This window comes from Leuciscus leuciscus, assembly GCF_965113295.1.
Source record: "Leuciscus leuciscus genome assembly, chromosome: 23".
Classification (NCBI taxonomy): Eukaryota; Metazoa; Chordata; class Actinopteri; order Cypriniformes; family Leuciscidae; genus Leuciscus; species Leuciscus leuciscus.
In genome coordinates this window covers 32,301,292-32,323,498 of record NC_138747.1, presented here as the reverse complement: position 1 = coordinate 32,323,498, position 22,207 = coordinate 32,301,292, and the positions used below count along the sequence as shown (strand labels likewise).

Sequence of the window (22,207 nt, the reverse complement as noted above, 5' to 3'; positions counted from 1 at the left end):
TAGTTTGTAATTTAAATATATATTTGTTGAGACATATGTATTGTTAAATACAAATAAACAATCTGTATTTGAAAACAAAGTGTATTTTATTTATTAAAATAATGTCATAAATATAAATAAATAGTTAACTTAACTGTTAGGTTACTTTTAACCCAATGCATTGGGTTAAAATAATCCAGAGTTGGGAAGGGGCTACACCACCCCATAGTTGGGTTACTCGTTATTAACCGTTAATAACACAACATTATTAAGTAAGTGCAATTCTAATACTAGACAGTCATCAATGAGGGGGAAAAACAATGCTAAATGCATTTAATAAAATGCAACTAGTTAGGACAGTAAAAAAAAAAAAAAGACTTATTAACTGTAAAAAAAAAGAAGGATAAAATGGCTTATTTTTATTTATTTTTTCTTATTTTTTTTTTATGTCAAAGGCTTTGTGTCCAACACTATGGTACTTTGGCGTAAATTCATCTCTCTCTTAGAATCAAGCCAAATCACACAGATGCCAACATGGACAGGTTGTTAGGTATTTTGCATATTACTGAGTCTTTGCAATTCGTGACAATATTAGTCAGTTTCAATGATGATATTTGTCATCCACAGTACCATAGAAATCACAAAAACACCAAAAAGATGATTTTGTCCAAATCAGGCATAGATTTCTGTTCTCTAAACATGCAATTTCAAACAGAAATGGAAACTCTCTGGCTCAGAAAACTGAATTGCGTGGTGAGATTGTGAAGGAAGATGGTGAATAAAACAACGGAGCATAGAGAATGTGAACAGACCTCTTATTGTGTGGCATGAAAGCTAATTAAACATTGGTGTCGGAGGAGCCCCATCACCAAACAGCCGCCCTTTATCACCCTCTCTCTTTCACTGCGTTGCTTTATGTCGCTCGCTCTCTCAGACTATCGATGCTACTTCACATACATTCCTTCAGTCCTGCTTTCTGTTCACTGGGATGATGAAACGGTGGAGCATGACACATCTGATGTTTAGCCATCCTGTAATCCCACCAAATGACCTCAGAGTTCCCTGCTTCCGGAAAAACTTGGCACTGATTCCTTGATGTTCATCACTTCAGTTAGATTTGGGAAAACAAACTCTTTGTCATTCTAAATCTCTGTTAGACTAGGAAAAATATTTATTGAAAATAGCAGTATTTTTCTTTGCACAGTGTAAATATTTAAAAAAATTTATTTAATTTAAATTTTTTTATTTCATTTTTTATTTTGAATGATTAATCTTCACCTGAGAAGTTTTGTTTTTGGTAAACTATTCATTAGTGCATCTCATTATCTAGTAAAATGAATGTCATTTAAAAGATTTATACTTGTTTTACTTATACCACCAGCTAAACTAAATCTATCGTTCCCTTTCGAGGGAACTCGTACTGCATCGACTATGACACTTTGGGGAACACTTTGGGATGGCCAGGCTCGCAAACACCTGGGTGCGGGTCCCGCGTCCGTTGAGGCTGTGCATCGGCGTTCATCATGGGGCTCGCAAATGGACCTGGCAAGGAATCTTGAGACTGCTGAGGCACTTTCTCAGGATTCCTCTGCCAGTTCCGATGTTCTCCCGCCTCGAGTGGAAGCCCGCCCAGCGGCTTCTTCCCCACGAGTGGAGAACCCGATGCTCGAGCTGTCTGCTTCCGAGGAAGTGGACGTGCTCAGCATCGAAGGTGGGGATTATGGAGATGACTCGCCACTCCATGTCCCCGCATATGAGGAGCTGGTGGTGGTTGTTTCTTGCGCCGTGGACCAGTTAAACATCAGCTGGCCACATGAAAGGCAGGAAGTGCAGACAAAAAGCAAGTTAGATGAGCACTTCCTGCAGCGTAGAGAACAACCTCACGCCGGGGTTTGCCATTCTTTTCCGATTTACACGAGTTGTGTAAATCATGGAACAAGCCATATTCCTCTCATATTTGCAACCCCCCAATATTAGATTACAGCAATATTGTGGGGGCGAGAAAGAACGGTTATGGGACGATGCCTCGGGTGGAAGAGCCATTGGCCAGTTATCTTTCCCCCGATGCTCCGTCATCCCTATAGACCCCGATGAACACCAAACCCTGCCGTGATACATCTTCTTTGGTGGGCAGGGCTTATATGGCTGTGGGTTGCCAGTCTGCAAACAATACCAGTGCTGCAGGCATACCAGGCCGACCTTCTAAAAGAAATCGATGAGGGCGAGGGACCAACTCCTGATGATATTGCAGAGTTAAGAAAGGCTGCAGACTTGTCTCTCCAAGATATCTGCCGTTCCATGGCGGCTATGGCGGTCTCAATCTCAGAGAGACATTTATTATTAAATCTATCATTTATGGGCATCAAGGAGAAATACAGGGCTTCGAGAATCGTTTTCGATTAATCCACAGTTGGGAAGGGGCTACACCACCCCATAGTTGGGTTACTTTTGGGCACAATTGTCTCCTGCACGGATCGGGTCCATCCTGGCCACGGTGACCAGGATACAACTAGGCCAAGCATCACTGTAAAACACTTTCAAAAAGTGTTAGGGCTCATGGGCAGCAGCATGCAACATCATTCAATTCGGCCTGCTGCACATGAGGGCCCTGCAGTGGTGGTTGAAAACCAAGGGGTTTTCCCCGAGGGGGAACCCGTTCTGCATGATCAGGGTTATGCGCATATGGCCTCGTTCCCTATCTATGTGGAAGAAAACTTGGTATAAATATATAAATTATCAGGGGGGTCTGAGATTCCGCCCTAAATGCAGACTGGCGCATCAGATCCTCATGTGGTCCCAGGAGAAACTGTTGTCTCTCAGAGCAACATACATCCCAAGGGATCAGAATCAGGGAGCAGACATCATGTCAAGGCAGGGGCTAAGGCCCGGGGAATGGGGACTCCACCCCAAGGTGGTGGAGTCAATATGTCAGAGGTTCGGCCCAGTGGAGGTGGATCTGTTTGCGTCTCGAGAGACGTCACACTGCCCACTGTGGATCTCCCTCACACATCCAGCCCTGCTGGGGTTAGATGCCATGGTGCAGACGTGGTGCAGACCATGGTGCAGACGTCTGTATGCATTTCCCCCGATCGCTCTGCTCCCGGGAGTTCTAGAGACGGTCCGTCGCGACGGAGTCAGTCTACTACTAGTAGCCCATTGTGGCCAACCCGAGAATGTTTTTTTTTTCATTGTTCTTAGACGGCCCTCCATAGGAGATTCCCATCAGGAGAGACCTGCTGACGCAGGCACAGGGCTCAATATTTCACCCTCGGCCAGAGCTATGAAAACTGTGGGTCTGGCCCCTGAGGGGGCAGAGTACCGAGAGGCCGGCCTGTCAGCAGGAGTAGTCTAAACCAACTTTTCACCGTTTGGTGCAGAGAGCGTGAGGTGGACCCAGTTAACTGCCCGGTTGCTTCAGTGCTGGAGTTCCTCCAAGATCGCTTCTCGGCTGGTCTTACCCCGTCCACACTCAAGGTGTACGTGGCTGCCATTGCGGCTTTCCACACTCCTCTGGGTGATGGGCCCCTGGGGAGACATCAGCTGGTCGTACGTTTCCTCCGTGGGGCTTGGAGGATGAGACCTGCGGCTCGTGTCAGAGTTCCCACATGGGATCTGGCAGTGGTTCTCGAATGTCTGGTCGAGGCCCCCTTTGAACCTCTGGAGTCGGCTGAGGCCAAGAACCTTTCTTTCAAGGTAGCCTTCTCATTAGCCATTACTTCTCTGAGGAGGGTAGGAGATCTTCAGGTGCTCTCTATATCTTATGGGTGCCTGGAGTTTGCTCCAGGCGACATTAGAGCTATCTTGCATCACAGGCCGGGCTATGTGCCTAAAGTACCATCTAATGTGGCACGGCCTATGGTTCTGTAGGCATTTCATCCTCCACCTCATGTGACATTGGATCAGGAAAGGCTTAATTTGCTCTGCCCTGTCAGAGGTCTAAGAAATTTATCTTCAGAAGTCTTCTTCATGGCGGAAGTTAGACCAGTTGCTGATGTGTTTCGGGTCGCCCAAGAAGGGGCTTCCCACGTCCAAACAAACCATCAGCAATTGGATTGTTCAGGCTATATCTATGGCATATCAGGTGTGCAGTTTGCCTTCACCTTTGGCCGTGAGGGCTCATTCTACCAGAGGCATGGCGTCCTCTAGAGCCCCTCCTTTCAGGGGCCCTTATCTAAGAAGTGTGTGATGCAGCTGGATGGGCCACCCCTCACACTTTTATTAGGCTCTACAGTCTGGACATCCCTTCTACGCCAGGCACTCAAGTGCTCTCGTCCTAAGTGTGCCTGTGCGCAGCTTCACACTGGGACAGGCAGGGCTCGTAGTGGCATAGTGGGTACTCGTTCCCCAAAGTGTCATAGTCGACGCAGTTCGAGTTCCCTCGAAAGGGAACGTCTCGGGTTACGACTGTAACCCTTGTTCCCTGAGCAGGGTACGAGACACTGCGTCCCTTCGCCACGCCATCCCCTGCCTGGGAGCGACTTGCTTCATCACAGAAGCTGACGCTGTTGTGTGCCGGCATCCCTTAGTAGCTTCCGTGTATGCCGTCACACGTTACGTCATGACGCAACACCAATCACGATTGGCTTAGTTTCATTCATGCTTCAGAGACACTACGTTGGGGGGCTTTCCCCAAAGTGTCGTAGTCGATGCAGTGTCTCATACCCTTCTCAGGGAACAAGGGTTACAGTCGTAACCCGAGACGTTCTCTGCTTTCACTGTCATACGCTAATGTAAATTACGTTTTCAGGGGCTGAATTTCTCTTTCATAAATGCATTTGATAAAGGAGAGATTTGCCCCCTCCATAACCTGCTACATCTGATAATGATTGAGCACACAGTCTGCATGTTTCTCACAGTATTTCGTGAGAGTATGATGGATGGACCTCGAAGGCGATCTAGGGGCATGTGCATCTCTAAGAAAGAAATACATTTCTATTGTAAAACAACTGCGTTGTAAAAGAAAAAAATATTTCATAATAAGTATAGTATTTTAGTTTACAGTAGTAAAACTATAATACTGATATCTTAATACTTGCCAAAAGCTTTTATTTTGGCGTAAACTTGACAAACTAAATGACAATCTGAATAAAATTTAATAAAATATTTCATACCTGAGGATCTGACAGACGAGACATATCAGGGTACAGGTAGAATTTAATTCCATTAGCAGCTCCTGGCAGTGTGATTCCTCGAATAAGAAGGATCAACAGCATGAAATAAGGAAAAGTTGCAGTGACATACACCACCTGCAGGGGGAAAACATGTGCATTAATAAAGGTCATCAAGCTGCACCAACCACATGTTCACATCTTTGGAGATGCTGAATCTATTCTAAATCTGTTCTAGTCGTCATTTATTCTTTCATGTGATTCCAAATCTGTATTACATAGTTTTTTTTTACATAAAAGAATACATTTTGAAGAATCATCATGCAGCTATTTTCATTCAACAACAGTTTATAGTGACCACATGTGACATGTTCCAAAAAAGGACAAATAAAAAAAACTCATAAAGAACCATTATAGACTTTATATGATATAAAGTACATTAAAGTACTTTAAATCATATAAAGTGGTTTAAAGGTATAGCGGAGGATCTTTCCAAATTTTAGATAAGACCCACCCTCTCCACTTTTTGAAAAGTTTGATTGATTCACCAGAATGATTGACAATTAGGAGGACCAATAGTATAGGTTACCCACCAGGAAGTAAAACATCCTCCGCTATACCTTTAATGTTATCACTCGATCAAGTGAAAACAACAGATGCTGATTCTATTTCATTAAAGCTTTATTTATATTCGAATACACTGTGGCACTGACATGTCTGCTACATAAAAAAATACAATATAGATAGATCTGGAGGCTCATTTATAAGGATTTGCCAAAAGCCGAATACTATGATCGGAAAGGATCTACGGATCTATCTACGGACTAGCCTGACTACGTCAGACTTCCTACTTCCGCTAATTTCATTTTGCTCCTGTAGTCAGTCTGAGATAGCAGCCTATCTTTCAGTTTTCCACCGGCCTGAAAACAGCCGGGCCAATCAACGAACAGAGGGCGGGCTGAGAGCCGTGACGTAGACGCTGATTGTACCGTGGATGCGTAGATTTACTTCACATAATCTCCAAAAGTCATTCACAGCCATGTTCACTCCGGTATTTCGCTCGATGGTTTAGTTTTTGCATCATACATGCGTTTACAGTGGAAGTTAGATGCGGCTGAGCATGCGCATAACACACGCCATAACCAAACGTTATGTGATTGGCTTACGGGTAACCAATGATTTTAAACTTCAGACAAGCGCCCCCCCGCGAGAGAGAAAACACTTCTCTTATGCTATTCCAGACTCTGTATACGAAGCAAAGTGAAGTAGCAGAGTCTGGTATTACCAGGCTATCTACGGACCCCCAATGGAAAAAAATGTGAGATGGGAGGAAAAAATATATTTCAGTGCTTTTACGTTTTCTCACAATTATATAGTTGGGTAATTATATTGTATATCATTTGTGGGCATCAAGGAGCCTCAACCAAAATGCGGGGTACTGAAATCACTTTTCAATGCACGCTCGCTTTTTACTTTCACTTTCCAATTCACGATCATGTGTACTCTGTCAAGTCACATTTATTTTTATAGTGCTTTATACAATACAGATTGTTTCAGATTGATCATCTGGAAAATAATGATTCAATGATGCAAACATAGTTCAATTGTAGCTCTGTAAAGCAGCTCTAAAAGTTCTAAAAGCTCTAGGAGTTCTCCTCTGGCCAAACAAAACAACTTGGTGTGGTTTAATTCCAGGCTGCATCACGAGTCAGAAGTCAGATTGTGGATTGGTATCATTCAAAATATTTAATCCAGTTCCTTCTGCTTGAAAATCGGATTTATCATGCCGGTATGGAGATGAAGCTGGCCATCGGGATCTGTGCATGGGATTGGTTTGGTTCTTGTTAGTCCCTCATAGCAATACCTTTAGACTGACAGCAGAAGGTTTGGATTCCATAGCAGTTTTCAAGGCCAAGGACCGCCCAGAGGCCGTCTGACTGACATGTAAAGCAACCAATCACAATTTGCTTTGTTTATGGTCATGTTTAGGGGCGTGAAAATGTAAAGTTGATGTTGCTACAATAACAGACCGATGTGTAAAACTTTCAGATGTATTTTAAAGAGTCTATGCTGGGAACTTCACATTTTTTTGCAAATCCAGCATTTAGTTGATCCTGATAAGCGCTAATTGTCACAGTAGTAAACACCACGGCTTTCTTCTTCCATTGGGCGTTTTGGCATCACGGCAGCTTTGTTTCAAGGTCGTGTCTATGTGCAGGTCCACATCTGATCTAGATATGGTCCAGATCCGGCTGACTATGGTAAGCTTGGGACAAAGCCGAGTTCAGACTGCACGATTTTCAAAGTAGTCGGGTCACTGTTCTTTTCACACTGCGTGACTATCCAGGGTAACATTCAGTTGCTGGTGTGTTCACACTCCACGATGCATCGGCGACAGGAGGTTTCACACTGCATGACTTTCAGGGGGAAGAATCGCCGACAACTTCTGTCTGGTCCGCAAACTACGTTTCGCAACCAAACACACGCGAGAAGTGATAAGGAAATAGCGCAAAATCCCGCGTGTGTAGACCGCAGTTCTCGCGCGAGACTGAAATTGTTATTAAAAATGATAGCCTGCAAGAAGCTTGCGATCCAAATTGTCTGTGCACTGATTTGCAGCGAAAAGGAGAAAAAGAAAAACATATTATGCATGAGGAAATGGCTGGGAAGACAAGGGGAGCAAGGACTGTGTGTTATGCAAAGAGAGTTGGGGATAAATAAATAATTTTGCAATGTGCTGCTGTTGCTGCTGGTCAAGCAAATGTTTGTGCTTTGTTTCATTTTGATATAATTGTAAATATATCTATTAAAATACTGATATTGTGGCCTATAACTCCTCCCTGAACTCCCCGCTGCTCTGTATCTTGCTCTCTCATTGGCTGTCGGTCATCGCCGATGTAGTTTTCAGTCAGAACACTTTTCACACAGCAGGATTTTGAATCGCCGACAGGTCCAGATATTTAGCATGCCAAATATCTCACGGGCGTCGGCGACTCGTCGGCGATTCTCTCAGATCGCATCTTTGCTCATTCACACTGCGTGATTGTCACTCGCGTGAACGAGCACCGATTTGCCTGTGATTTCGGGCATTTGTCTGCGATTTCTCAAAACCTGTCGGCAAGCCAAAATCGGGGCTAAAATCGTGCAGTCTGAACTCGGCATAAGGGTAGCATGTACAGTACAGGATGAAAAGCAACGTTCCTAGTACTGAGCCTTGTGGTACTCAGATACTAATACTGAACTTGCGATCGATATGACACCTCTTATTTTACTGCTACAAATTGATAACGGTCAGATAAGTATGATTTGAACCATGCCAATGCAATTCCATAACATCTTTAAACTCGATGTATAGGGAGCGGTGTTACTGACCAAACATTTTACAAGATAAGATATTTGTCAATGACGCTTTGGATCAGTTGCGCGCCATAATCGGAATGTGAATAGATTCACTGTAAAAGTCAGTTACACTTTGGAAAATGGCTTAAATGGCTTCAGAAAAAAGAATGGTGCATTGTGTTCTTGTCCTTTTTTGGTCATTGAATGGCATGGTATGGAAAATAGATGTGTAAAGATTCTTTACATTTTTTCCTTTTGAGTTCCACAGAAAAAGTGGAAGCATACACCAACAAAATATTCATTTTTGAACTATTCCTTTCAAATTAAGTTAATGTGTCAAATTGTCTGTAATTGGAAGACCAAACACATTTTTTACCCTATTTTGTGATGGGCTATCATGTGCAAATCAGATGTCTTACTAGTATACCTTTCAAAGAAAGGGATTCGAGGGAATGAATGATCGAGTGAATGAAGCAGTGCACTTAACGTGAAGGGGTTACAGAATGCTCTGAGGGTCTGCCAGAGGGGGCAGGTACTCTCCCAAAGCCTTAATTGAGCGCTGATTGAAAGAGTTACTCTAAGGGGGAGGAAGGGATGCTGGTCTGAGCCAGAGGTTTTGATGGAGAAACCACTCCACAGTGCAACACAGCACATCAAAAAAAGACAAAAATAGAATAGTCAGGCCACCATCATGTTGTGACTTGTCAACATGATCTTCAGAGTCTTGAATTATTACCAAGTCTCAACCAATCAGTGTAAGAGCTTTGTCTCCCAAGACACACAGAGGCTGGAATCCTCAGCGCAATCAGACCGACAGTGTTATAAGATCACGGCGTGATTCTTCTCTAGTATACTTTCAAGTTCGAGAACCTAAAATGCTTTTGCAAAATGGCATTCACAACCCACAGAAATGAGTTCAACATTTTGAAGCTCTTTCAATCCCGTGAACAAAACCACCCTTGGGGGCGGCACTAGGTTCTTGTTCCTCTGGCACCCGGTCAAGACCATACGAGGACAAGACAGGGTTTGGACACAAAAGCTTCTACCCTGTTTCCCTCCAGAAGGAGCCCAACTGGGTTGTGTTGGCAGTGTGGGAAAATGTGTGGCACAGAAACTTACAATTGCAGATGACTTCAATCTGACCTGGGTAATTTACTGTACTAAACGACAACAAACGCATCTTCACATTAATGAACAAATGCGTTGCACTTTGTGACAAGAAGTTTTTGGCCTTAACAAACAAATTATTTCTCGTTTGCGCCTAAATGTATTGAACTGCAATATGATAATCGCTGTACATTTTCGTAATGTTTCTTAACGAAGTAATCCAATGGAATAAACAAACCAACTGTGTTAAGCAGAGATCTGTAAGAGTATAACAAAGGAGATCCTTTAATCCTAATGCACCTCACAGTATGAGCGAGGCAAAGCTCGTCCAGCTCACTAATTCACATCCTTTTCAATTAGTCTTGTAAAATGATTACATATCCACATCCAAAAACCATGGCCACTGCAATGAGCGAATCCCCCACTAGGCTTTCAGATGCATGCGTGTGGTTTTACTCAATGAATAGACCAATGTTTAAGCTCGGCGTGAAACTTTAACGCACGCTGACTTTCTCCCAACTCTCCCTGGTCAAACATTTAAGCCCCACATTCACAGGTCAGCCCCATGCCATAAATCTACCGCTGGCTTATGGGAGAAGCGCAAACAGCCACAAAAGACCTGCGATGAACAGCTTAGCAAATGTCCTGAATGCTGCAATCTGTATAGTGGTCAAAGGAAAGGAAGAAAGCAGTTTGCTATCCGCCAGACATAATTCCTCACAGAAGAGAAGAGGCGAGTGGAGGAACTCTGCATGCTCCTCATGAACGCTCCACTTTCCCCCTGTGAATACAGAAATCAATCTTGGACAGGCTGCTAAAGCCTCGCCATGAAGGAGCATTCTTTCCCCTTGCTTCACGGCCAAACAAAAGCCACTTCAGGAGATATAGGCCTTGCTGCCGAGCTTTTCTCCTGGACCTGTACAATGTGAACCCATTTATTTTTCCCCACACATCCCTCTTCCTTTCTTTCCACTTTCTTTCTGGCTCATTGAGTCCGTTAGACTTTCTTAAAGGCTGCTGGAAGAATAGAATCCAGAGGAAGGCTAGTGACTGAGTTGCAGAGATTGGCAGAGGGACACAGGCCCTCATAATGCAATGGATTGTGGGTACAAGGCGAAGGTAGAGGAAGGCCAGAGCTGCATTTTGTGGTCCAGACACAGGAATAATGCAAACTGTTTGTTTTCCAAAGGCACTTTTTCACAGTAGTTTGGTTTGAGTTTACCAATAAACCATTTGGTTATTGTGAGGATGAACCTTTGTGCAACTACATTTCCGTTCGGCTTCTGGAACATTGCCGGTTTCTGTTCAATGGCCTTTTTGATGCCTGATATGCGAGTCTGTAGTTTTGACAGCTGACATTCTCTCAATATAGGTCTAAAGCCTCAACGCGTCATTGTGCCCTCAAAGATTTACCACTTTGTGTGCAGATAATGTTTGCATTTGAGTCTTTTCAAATCACTGGATCCACATTGTTACCGGACATTGTCACATACTGTATTCACATACCGTTCCACATGTCAGAGTTACGCTGATGACATCTCATGCTGCATGTCTCACTCACCCAATTGATTCTGTGCTGAATTGACTGCATAACATTAGGGTGCTAAGTTCTCCTATTCATCCAAGTCTCTCATTGAGACATCTCCAACTCAGCCTCTCACTCTTTGGTTAACATCTACACACATTCAACACCATTTCTGGTCACTGGACCTTTTGTTTTTACCTTTCCAGTTGACTTTGGACCTTTCCAAATGCAGAAATAGCATATGATCCAAGCTAGAAGTAGACAGAAAGCAAGCTCCCAGCGAAGGCTGCCAACTTCTTCAATTCCAGAGGATATCTTGAGAACACGGCGTCTAGAAGGGAAAACATTCTGAATTGCAGGAATGCAACATATGAACACAAGTCAAGAGGACAATTACGTACTGCAAGGTTAATTTGAGCAGGTTTCTAAGGTTGCTCTAGGGCTTGACATTAACTTTTTTGCTCACTTGCCACTGTGGCCAGTGGTTTTCCAAAGTTACTAGCCACTCAGCATTTTCACTGGCCACAATTGTGACATCGATACAATGGGGAAAAACTGCCATATATTTTTTCATATGATCTCATAATTTAGCAGCAGGTATGATAGGCTGATATCACTTTAAGACCTAATGCACGGATCCATTATATTGTTACACAAGCGTTTTCTTTCTCAACTGTTTACGTTCACTTGACTGTGTGTACGTCAATGCTCGCCATGACCGGCATTTTGACATCATTGTGTGTGTATTTGACTGTTTATGTGCTATAAGCAGTGAAAAAGAACTCAATTTAGTACTTAGAGTCAGCTTTATGAAACGAATAAATGAGGGGAGGTGGGTTTGTGTGTCGACTCGCTGTCGCTGTAAAAGACTATTACTGAAAAATGAATATATCATATATAAAATCCAACATCTTTAACACCTGCATCGGACTCAACTGGACACTTTCTGATGTGCACAATGTTCAATGACCCCAAAACATTTGGTACAGGTACAATGATATCCATCAAAATTCCAAGAGCCTCTGACTTCCAGGAGAGCCAACTGCACATGCCCAACTATTTGTCCAAACTTTAAGGTGGTCTGAAGTTTTGTTTAACACTGACTGGTTGTGACGCAATGAATTGCAAGTTTGCGAGGAAAAGCCACAATTCTTTCTTGCACTGCCATTTATCATCTTTGACATGTTCTTGGGTGACATCCACTGCCTAGGCCATGCCCCCTTTGAACAAACCTTCACCATTCAACCTCAGAACTGACAGCTTCTGTGCCTCTCAGTACTAGAGTCCTGCATGCTCAGTGTGTGAGGCTAAGGCCAGCAACATGCTAGAACTGTCTGACTGCTTCCTCTGTGTTTGGCCTTGAATATGAAAATGTGTTGAAAAAAACAAAGCCAACTATGGCAAAATTTGTGTCCATACCATTCCTAGCTGTGCAAGTGCCCTTTTGATGCTTGTTGACATCAGCAATGCAAAAAGAATGACAAATTATCAGGGAAAAAGATTATGGATTTCCATGGATTTCCAGTAGTCGACTGCTCTGCAGATAACCTGTGCCAAAAGTTGCCTGGAAACCCAGCGTGTCAATGTGCATATTATTATTATTTTTTATTATTTTATTTTTTTACAATTGCTGGTTATCAATCCCCCTGATCTTTATAAGAATTTGCTCCAAACAGCTGCTGATGTTTCTGGGAATATGTACAGTATTATGTATGTAACGCTGCTAAACAGCCAGAATCATACTCACTCCCAAAACTCAATGACTGGTGATGTGGAATATGGGTTGGTGAAGTTGGCAATGCTTTCATTGTTAAAATCCACACAGTTTTCTAGAAGGCAATTGTTAAAACAATTTTGTCAGTTTTTCATTCATGCATTACAATGTTTTACTCAATTCTTAAAAATGCTTGCTTGTATCCTCAAATATACCAACCCGTGTTCCAGTAGTGACCACACGACGCCCAGGGCAGCTCCGATGTAAAGCAGTTGAACAGGTAGAAAATGGCCCAAGACAATATAACCACATAATAAACATTCAGGTGGGCTTCGATGACTTGGGTTGCATAACCAATGCCTATAAGAGGACATATAACCATTGCTTAAAGACAGGAAACCATGCAGTTTTACGTCCTCTTTTTTATAATCCACCGTTGATGTATGTTCAACCTAACGAGTAGGAATGTAATAATGAGACAAATGTGAACCAAGCCTTACCTTCAAAGAGCGGGCAGACTTTTCGCCAACATGTGATGCCCCCTTCACTTGTGAACTGCCCTAGTGCTGTTTCCAGGAAGAAGACTGGGATCCCACAGCAGACGAAGAAGATGACATAAGGCACAAAGAAAGCACCTAAAAAATGGACACATACAGTTACACCTCTCATCCAATGGACATAAACATAAGCCATCACATTTATTTAATAAATTCATGCAAAGTTAACCTAGAGACAGTTGAAACCTGTTAAAAAAAAAATTCAAACTCTGAGAATAACAAATCAGGGACAGGTGTCATATTCAATGAAGGAATATTTGAGAGGTTCCATTAGTTGCTGGATGTTTCACCGGCTGTGTGGTTTAATAGTGCATTGTGTGCTAATATCGCTCTATAAATTATGTTGTACTGCTTTCGCACTGTTGGCTCAGCTATATCAGCTGTATGCCTATTCTAACTTTAGTAGTAAATCACATGGCCACAATAGCTGTCTTATAGCTGCCCTTTTAAAACACATGGCAACTAAATCTAAAAAGTACCATGGCATTACCATATAACCTATTTTCTTTTCATGTTTACTTATAATTCATTCAACACCACAGAAGTTAAACCAATGTGCTATCTAGCAAAACTTTAAAAGCATGGATGGAAATAAAGATAAATAGTTGTGGATGGACTTTTAAAAATACATTAAGAGTTTTAATGTTTACAAAAGGGAAATAAGAAATATCTGTTGCATAAAGAACCATGTTCATATCAGCCATGAAGGGCAAAGAAGAAGAAAAACTCCATCAGTCTTTGACAGGAGTTGGTGAAGTGTGTCATTGAATGAGAATGAATGAATAATCTCTTACCTCCGCCGTTCTTGTAACACAGATATGGGAACCTCCAAACGTTGCCAAGACCGATAATCTCTCCAGCCACTGACAGCACAAACTCAATCTTATTATTCCACTGTCCTCTCTCATTCACCACCTTCTTATCATTGCTGCTCACTGCGCTCGGGTTCGGCGCTTCAGGGTCCATCGTTTCATCTGCTTTTCCATTTATTATGGGGATCGTCTTTTCGGCTGTCATGACGTTCTCCAGCCTGAAACATATGGATTACACCTTTAGCTGAAGCACATGTCAGCACTGGACGCGGAACCATTTCAAACAAGTTGCCGAGCATTGACGCGTAAGGGCCCGTTCTTGCGTGGAACAGAAAACAAGGAACGCGTTTTTTTTATATATATATCAGCGATTATTTATCAGGAAAAAGCCTGGGTTATAATCTCGAGTCATCGTTAATGGTAGTGTTCTATTTTGTCTCGCCGTGTCAAGTTTAAGAAGTTAAAGTTTAAACGCGCGCCTTGACTCTGCGTTCTGTTCAATATCTATTCTAATGCACTGCATCTCGTTGTTTATGACTGCAACTTCGCGTTCTGTGTGAACAGTTCCTAAACGGATTCTAATTGACTCGTTAAATGTCACTGAAATGTATTTGTAGAGAATGCCGGGTTGTCGCGTCACGTCTTGATTGAAATGCAAGCGTTCCAGTTTGTCGCGTCGCGTTATTGTAACGGGTGCGTTATGTTCTATGTGTTTTGGCTATTGCACACGGCGTATTAATGGGTTGGATAGCAGGAGATGTATAACGCACATTCACCGAAAGTAATTCAGCGAATTTAGGTAAACAACATGTAGTTTAATCTCAGAGCAGAGCAAACCCCACTGTCTCACTCCCATCACAGTGAACGAGCTAAAGCTCACTTACCGGTTTAGGTGGGACAGTGAACCTCCTCAGATCACCCAAAAGCCACCCGCTTTGAGGGATGCTTCAGTCTGAACCCGTTTGATGGAAAACAAAAAAAAGACAAAAAAAGAATAAAAGTGAAATCCCTGATGGATGTCACAGTGTTGTGACTGTGGCAGTGAGCTGTTCACTACTGCTGTGATCCGAGCTCAGATGATCTGATCTCCACCGCCTCTCACTGGAAAAGAGCCATGAGTCTACAGTACAGATCACACCTCCTCAAAACACTCACAGCCAAACCAGTCTATACCTACTTATTATAATATTACAGTGGTTAGTGTTTTGTTGCCTATTGTATTGTCTATAATATATGTATGAGAAACAGAGAAAACTGAAATCTAATTTCCCTACTGGTACAGAATAAAGGAACCTGAACCTGAACTGTGTGTTTGTCAACTATGTAGGCCTATATAGATTGTTCATCAGTTGGTTGCGAGTATTTGTAATATTATATTTTGTCAGTGTTCCATGAATGCTCCTGGCACACAACTTCCGCTCAGTGCTTTTCTTAAAGTCCCCCTGTAGTCAATAATTTTATCCCTGAAAAAATTCGTCATGCCTTAAAATATCTTGAATGTAACTCGACACCATTGCCTCATTTAGTATGCACGGTTCTATGAATATGCAAATGAGCCCCGCCTCCACTCACTCACTCAGCTCAGAGATCCACTGGTTGACGATCACACGTTGATCTGATTGGTTACAAGGTAGTTTGTGACGTCAGAAACACCAGCGATTTCAAAGCGTGTGTTTGAGACTGTCTTTGGTTCACTGCAGTTTGAAGGAGGAAATACTCAGCAATGCTGTCGACTTATGAATTTACACATGGTTTGTCTTAAAGCAGATTAAAAACACCACATAGACACATAAACAACATTAAAACTGCTTTTCAAGATGCACGTGGAAATTTGGCTGATCCTTGACACGATTGTGAACAGCAACGCAAAGTTGATCCTGTGCTAATTTAATTTTTATTCAAAGTAATTTAAGCAGTTTTTCCAATATCGGAAGAATATTTAAATGTATGGTATATTTGGGGAACAAGGCGCCCCTGCTGTTGGAGCGAAAGACACAATAATTAACATGATAATAAACAGCTAGCTGACTTTTCCATTTAATGACATGACATTAGATTCAGATGGTGAATATCATATATCAGATCGGGTGTCCACCTTACATATAATCACCATATTTATAATGAAACCATCATATTTAAAAATATTATATTAATCATATCATATAATAAAAAAAACGTCTACAAAGTGCAAATCCCGAAACTCTTCTGCACATTTTATTAAACATATTCAATAGCTTCACTGTGACACTGTACTGTCACCGAATTCAGTTCACACATCACTGCTCTTCTGCTGGTTATACTACTGTGATAATGTGTACTACTATGATTATTTATTATGAATATCACCCTTTTTAGAAAAAATATTCAATAACTTCACACTGTTATACAATTCAGTAAGCAAATATAATGCAAAAGCTATGGTTGTAAGTAATTATGTTAGCTGTGTACGGTACCAGTATAATGTATATGTGCAATTACTTCCCAAACTAAGTGTTGTATAACCAACATTAGAGCAGTGATGTGTGAACTAAATTTGGTGTGTTACATTGAAGTTATTGAATATTTTTCATGATATAAAACGTGCAAAAGTAGTGTAGTATGACTCCATTAATGTACGGAGCTCTCTCCTGCCAGCGGGACATTAAACAGCAAGTGTCTTTCCGAGCTCACAACAGGTTCTGCGTGGGAACGCAAAAGTTTTGCGAGGGAATGCAAAGTTTCTCGGGGGAACGCAAAAGTTTTTCCCCCACCACATCCCTTTAGGGGCTCCGTACATTTTCATATATTATCCTACAGATACTGTATTGTGTCCCTGGTGAATTCAGAATTGCATTGAAACATTGAAGTTAAATTGCTACACTGAAATGGTGTATTCTGTGACAAGGCCTCTGTGTTTCTCATTCACCATTACTGCCTTGACTTAGTCTGGTAATTCTGGAGAAAAACTACTAGCCTCGAGCTGCAACCGTTACAAAGGCTTTCTCCATGCAGCTTAATGAGTCTCATGGATATTTGAGCTCGGTCTCTCAACAGGAAGAACTGCTTGTATGGCGGGAGCTCTTAGTTCCCCTAGTGTTCTGAGCAGCATGGAAAAGACTGACCCACTCACTAAACACCCCTCAATTAAGGGTCAGTTGTCATTTTAACTTGAATGAAGCAGGACGCTGCATAGAGAGAGGCCACCAAAGATGCTGGCAAACGCTCTCTTGAGACGTTATTAGCTGATATTTGCATTTTTGTAATAAGTAACCTATAATTATTTATTTTTTTGTTTTATTTGTCTCTTATTTTTTTCCAGGAACATCTGGATTGATATTGTAGTTGTTATTATTAAATAACCACTTTCCAAAAATCCATGTCTGAATGTGGCCCCTTGAATTTTCAAATCATAATTTCTGTGCTCCTATATCTACGAACCAAGGTCAAAACTTAAGTAATATGTATCTTACTCAGACCAGTTCACAAATGTGAATATATGTAACATATATCAAAATTCGTTTATTGATTAATTTTCTTCTATCATATGCTGTAAGCACAGGACATAATAGAATGGACCACAAATGTGTAACCTTCTGTCCAGTGGGTTAATGCAATCATTATGAATGCTTCAAATGTAAAAAGGGTCATGAAATGTCCGGCAGTGTGACATGCAATTATTAATCTAGAATTTCGAACATTTGTTCATCGTTGTCACACACTCATTTTTATGAGCTCATAGTAAATGAGAGTCTTCATGGAATATTTGAACTTCATGTGTCAGCGCATGACTATTTAAGTGAGCTGTAAAAAAAAAAAAAAGAGGCTCAAATGTGATTAAAATGGAGTCATACTAAAAGTGACCAATGGTGGCATCTCAAATATACACATTAACAACCTTAAATCTAGATTTTGAAAAAGAAAAGAAAAATCATGTTTTTTGCTACACCCAAGTGTACACTGTAAATTTTTTCCGTAATTTTAACGGTAAAACACTGTTAAAAGCAATGGAAAAGACATGTTAATTGCTTGACAGTATGTACCCTTACTATACACAGTGAAAAACTGTAATAGCTCTCATAGGACATTTCATGTAATTTTACAGTAATATACTGTTAAATGTACGGATTTTGGAAGTACACTGAAAAAAAAACCTTACCGTTGCATTTACCGTAAAAAATACGGGAGCAATTTTTAAGTTTTACATCATTGAACTAAAGTTTACGGTAAAAAACTGGCAGCTGTGGTTGTCAGTATTTTACCTTAAAAAATACGGTAGAAATATTTTAGTTTTTACGGCACTAAACTAAAGTTTACGGTAAAAAAGTGACAGCTGGTTTAAGTAATTAGGTTTTATGGCATTGAACTTCAGTTTATGGTATACATTTTTTTTTTTTTTTATATTGTATTACAAACCAATTTTTCATAAAAGTTATTATTGAGAATTACCAGTGGCTCAGACGTTGATGTTTTGTTGCAAATAATAAAGTTTGAAGTCACCATTATGGAGATGAGTTGGGCTAGTTGGGCTCTTGACCCTTGACTTTCTAACGTTATATTTTCTCTGGTTGTTTTAACTGTGTGTTTGTAAAACACATTCGTTATGGCATGAAAATCAGAGAGAAAACATGATCATGTGTTGTTGGCTATTTATTGATGATGATATAATCGTCATGTTGTGGCCAGATTCACTGATCTCATAAAGACTCTTATCTTTCATTGTATGAGGAATGTTTAATACTAATATATTTCACGTTTTTGACTATAACAGCTCTGTAGCGTGAGCCAGCAGTGACAAACAGATGATCTGAAGAACTTTAAAAACTTTAAATAAAAGGTTTTTTTTTATTTAATAAAAAAGGAGTTGAACTACTGAACAATTTAGACCAACACAGACATCAAGAATCAAAGTATGAATCTCAACAACGGTGACAATCATCGAAATAATCAGATAAAACTCTGAACATCACAAAACATGCAACTAAAAAGTTGCAACAAAAACAACAGCAAAAATAAAAGCATATAATAATAATAAAAGAAAGTTCTAAGGCAATTCAGCATAATTTATTCATGCTGCAATGCATGCTGGGAGATATTGATGAGTTTTGATTGATGGCTCCCATCATGCACTGCACTTTTATCATCACCGTTGTTGAGATTCATATGCTGAATCTTGATGTCTGTGTGTGACTGAAAGATACAGTAGTTCAAACCTTTATTGTGAACAATGTTTTTAAAATTCTTCAGATTATCACGACACTGATGGATCACATGCTGTAGAATCATAGGGCTACTACAATCAGTAATGTAAAATCAATGACCCAGCTCAGTGAATCAGGACACTACATGATGATTATGTCATCATCAAAACATAACCAACATCACCTGATTCAGTTTCTCTCTGATTTTCTTGTCATAACCAAAGTGTCTTATAAACACAGTTACAGCAGCCAGAGATAATCTAATGTTAGAAAGTCAAGGGTCAAGAGCCCAACTACAGCAAACACTGATCACCATCATGGTGACTTCAAATCAAACAATAAATCATCAACATCTAAACCTCTGTTAATTCTCAGACAGAACTGTAGATGTATGACAGAAATAAAGTCAATCTGGTTATTAATAAGTGATGTTTGTGGAGTTGTTTAATCCCATATGAGATCTTCAGAGATTTAATGTCTTCTTTTCTCTTCTAAGGCTGTGTCTGAAGTCAGTGTAGTTCTTGTGTTTCTGCTCGTCGCTTCTCTTTTTTCTGTTCTTGTTCTTGTTGTTTCTCTAAATTGACATTCCCAGAATCCCCTGCGTGACACTTCACATTTGATGTTATTTCATTTACATAATTATGTTTCTTCTTAGTTTTTGTTATCAGTTATGTACATTTGGGGTTTATATTACATCATATATTGTTTAATGAATGTTTATGGCATTATTTGGAGTTGTGTGTGTGTGTGACCATGATGGTGTTTTGTACTCTGTGCACCTTCATTATATTCATATGTGCCTCAGCTTGTGGAAAACTACTGGTGGTGAACTTTGAATCATCATGTGTTTTCATTTTTACCGCCTGCATTATTATGGTGGTTATTGGTATATTACAAAGGTATAAAGCAGATTTTAATACTTTAGTGAAAATGAGTGATAAAGTTTATCGGTTAAAGAACTATAAAGGTTGTCCCCTGAAAACTAAAAGGTTACTACTGTATTTTTAATGGTAAAGTACTGGGAACCACAGCTGATGTTTTTTTTTACCACACATTTAAGTCCTGCTGATGTTTTGTTTTGTTTTTTTATGTCGTAAATTTAAGTCCAAAGTAAGGTTGCTACCATATTCTTTACGGTAAAATACTAGCAACCAAACTGAGTTTTTTTACCGTAAATATCCCAGGTTTTTTTACATTGTGTTTTTTTTATTTATTTTTTTTATATATATGTAAGTCCCGTAAAACATAAAAGGTTCCAGACATATTTTTTACGGTAAAATACTGGCAACCAAGCTGATTTTTTTTTTTTTTACCGTAAATATCATAGTTTTTTTTACATCGTGTTTTTGTTTTTTTTGCCCGTAAATGTAAGTCCCGTAAAACATAAAAAGTTCCCACCATATTTTTTACGGTAAAATACTGGCAACCACAGCTGACGTTTTATTACCGTACATTTCACAGTTTTTTTTTAACAGTGTAAACTGTAACGTCAGATAGTGAGGCTCACATTATTACATAAATTAAAATATGGGCATTTAAATATTTGTATCCTATTGTAAGCGATTTTATTATCCAAGCACAAACTAGGTGAAAATGTCCCACTTTACCGATTGCACTGTCCCACTTTACCAGAAAACAGCTATAGAATGGAAATAGCTTCTTATCCTTTTTTAATTTATAAAAGAAACACACCCATATTCCACCAAAAAACATAATTAGAGAGACATGAGACCTTGAGCATTTGTTTAAAACATTAATAGCATAGGTAGAATAGATTTCTTTGTATTTAAAACACATTTTACCAAAAAGTGTCCCAATTTTGCTGACTTCACCCCTATATCTGTATTGAAGTCATAGAACAAATTAACCGTTCAGATGAATCTCTATTACTGGGATTCTGCCTTGTCTGTCATCAGTTATTCAATGTTTCAACTAAATTGTTAAAACACAATTTTTAATAGAACAGTTGATTTAATATTTTATATTGATGACACTTAGTATAGTAATTATAACAAAAGTAATTTATACATCCATTAAAAATCTTCCCTAGTAATAAAACAATTTTGTGCAATAAAAACGAAATAAGCAAAAGTTTTTATTTTGTAAACCTTAACACATTGACTGATGCATTATTGTCTGGCACATGCTATACATATCAAAATATATTACAATTTAAAAGTAAATGCACATTGTTCTTCCCTATCTAACTGGAAATGATATATAAACTATAATGTTTAATTTGTTTGCCTTCACTGTTTTAAAAAGCTGCTGAACTGAATGGAACAACTTGAGTTAATTACTTGATAATTTAATTGCCTGATTAAAATGAACAGTTTATGTACTAAAATTATTTTTACAGCAGAACCCCATTCATTCACATACACAGAAAACAGATTAATGTGAAAATGATGCATGTGGTGCTGCTATTATTTAGTAAGCTAATATACATATTATATGTATCATCCCCAGTAACATTAACATATTTTGTTCCTTGCCACCGTTGCCCTTGAAATGCTAAATGAGGGTCTTATGGAAGTAAAGTCATTGTTACTGTAATATTGTCCTGTAAAGCTGCTCTGAAAGAGTCTGTGAAGAGCACAAGACTGAATAAAATCAAATTGACTTGCTTTCTTGTCTTATGTACAGTAATGAATGTGTGTGGTGCAGTTATGATTCACAGATACACATTTGTTAGAGAAATGCATTTAGATGGAGCAGTTCATAGCATGCATGAGCAGAATCAAATGATCCTGGATAAAGCTCCGGGAAGTGTCACATCTCTTCCTCCTCCAGGAGGCGCTGTAGTATTATCCATCATGTAGTGTCCATGACCTGATGCAAGAAGCCCGTTTCCAAATAGGAACTGCTATTCCTCTCTGATGCAAGAGA

General features: G+C 40.0%; 1 protein-coding gene across 1 annotated transcript in view; it reads right to left on the bottom strand.

Moving 5' to 3' along the window:
- slc6a11b (solute carrier family 6 member 11b) overlaps positions 1-15,253 on the bottom strand; it is a 36,916-nt gene extending 21,663 nt beyond the window's left edge. The window contains exons 1-7 of the mRNA XM_082156455.1: positions 15,026-15,253; positions 14,124-14,359; positions 13,273-13,407; positions 12,992-13,132; positions 12,806-12,887; positions 11,257-11,389; positions 5,091-5,225 (exon numbers count right to left, since the gene is read on the bottom strand). Coding sequence (XP_082012581.1) covers positions 5,091-5,225; positions 11,257-11,389; positions 12,806-12,887; positions 12,992-13,132; positions 13,273-13,407; positions 14,124-14,346 — 849 coding nt within the window. The 5' untranslated portion in view covers positions 14,347-14,359; positions 15,026-15,253. The remainder of the gene's footprint in view (positions 1-5,090; positions 5,226-11,256; positions 11,390-12,805; positions 12,888-12,991; positions 13,133-13,272; positions 13,408-14,123; positions 14,360-15,025) is intronic.
- Positions 15,254-22,207: the final 6,954 nt, after the last annotated feature.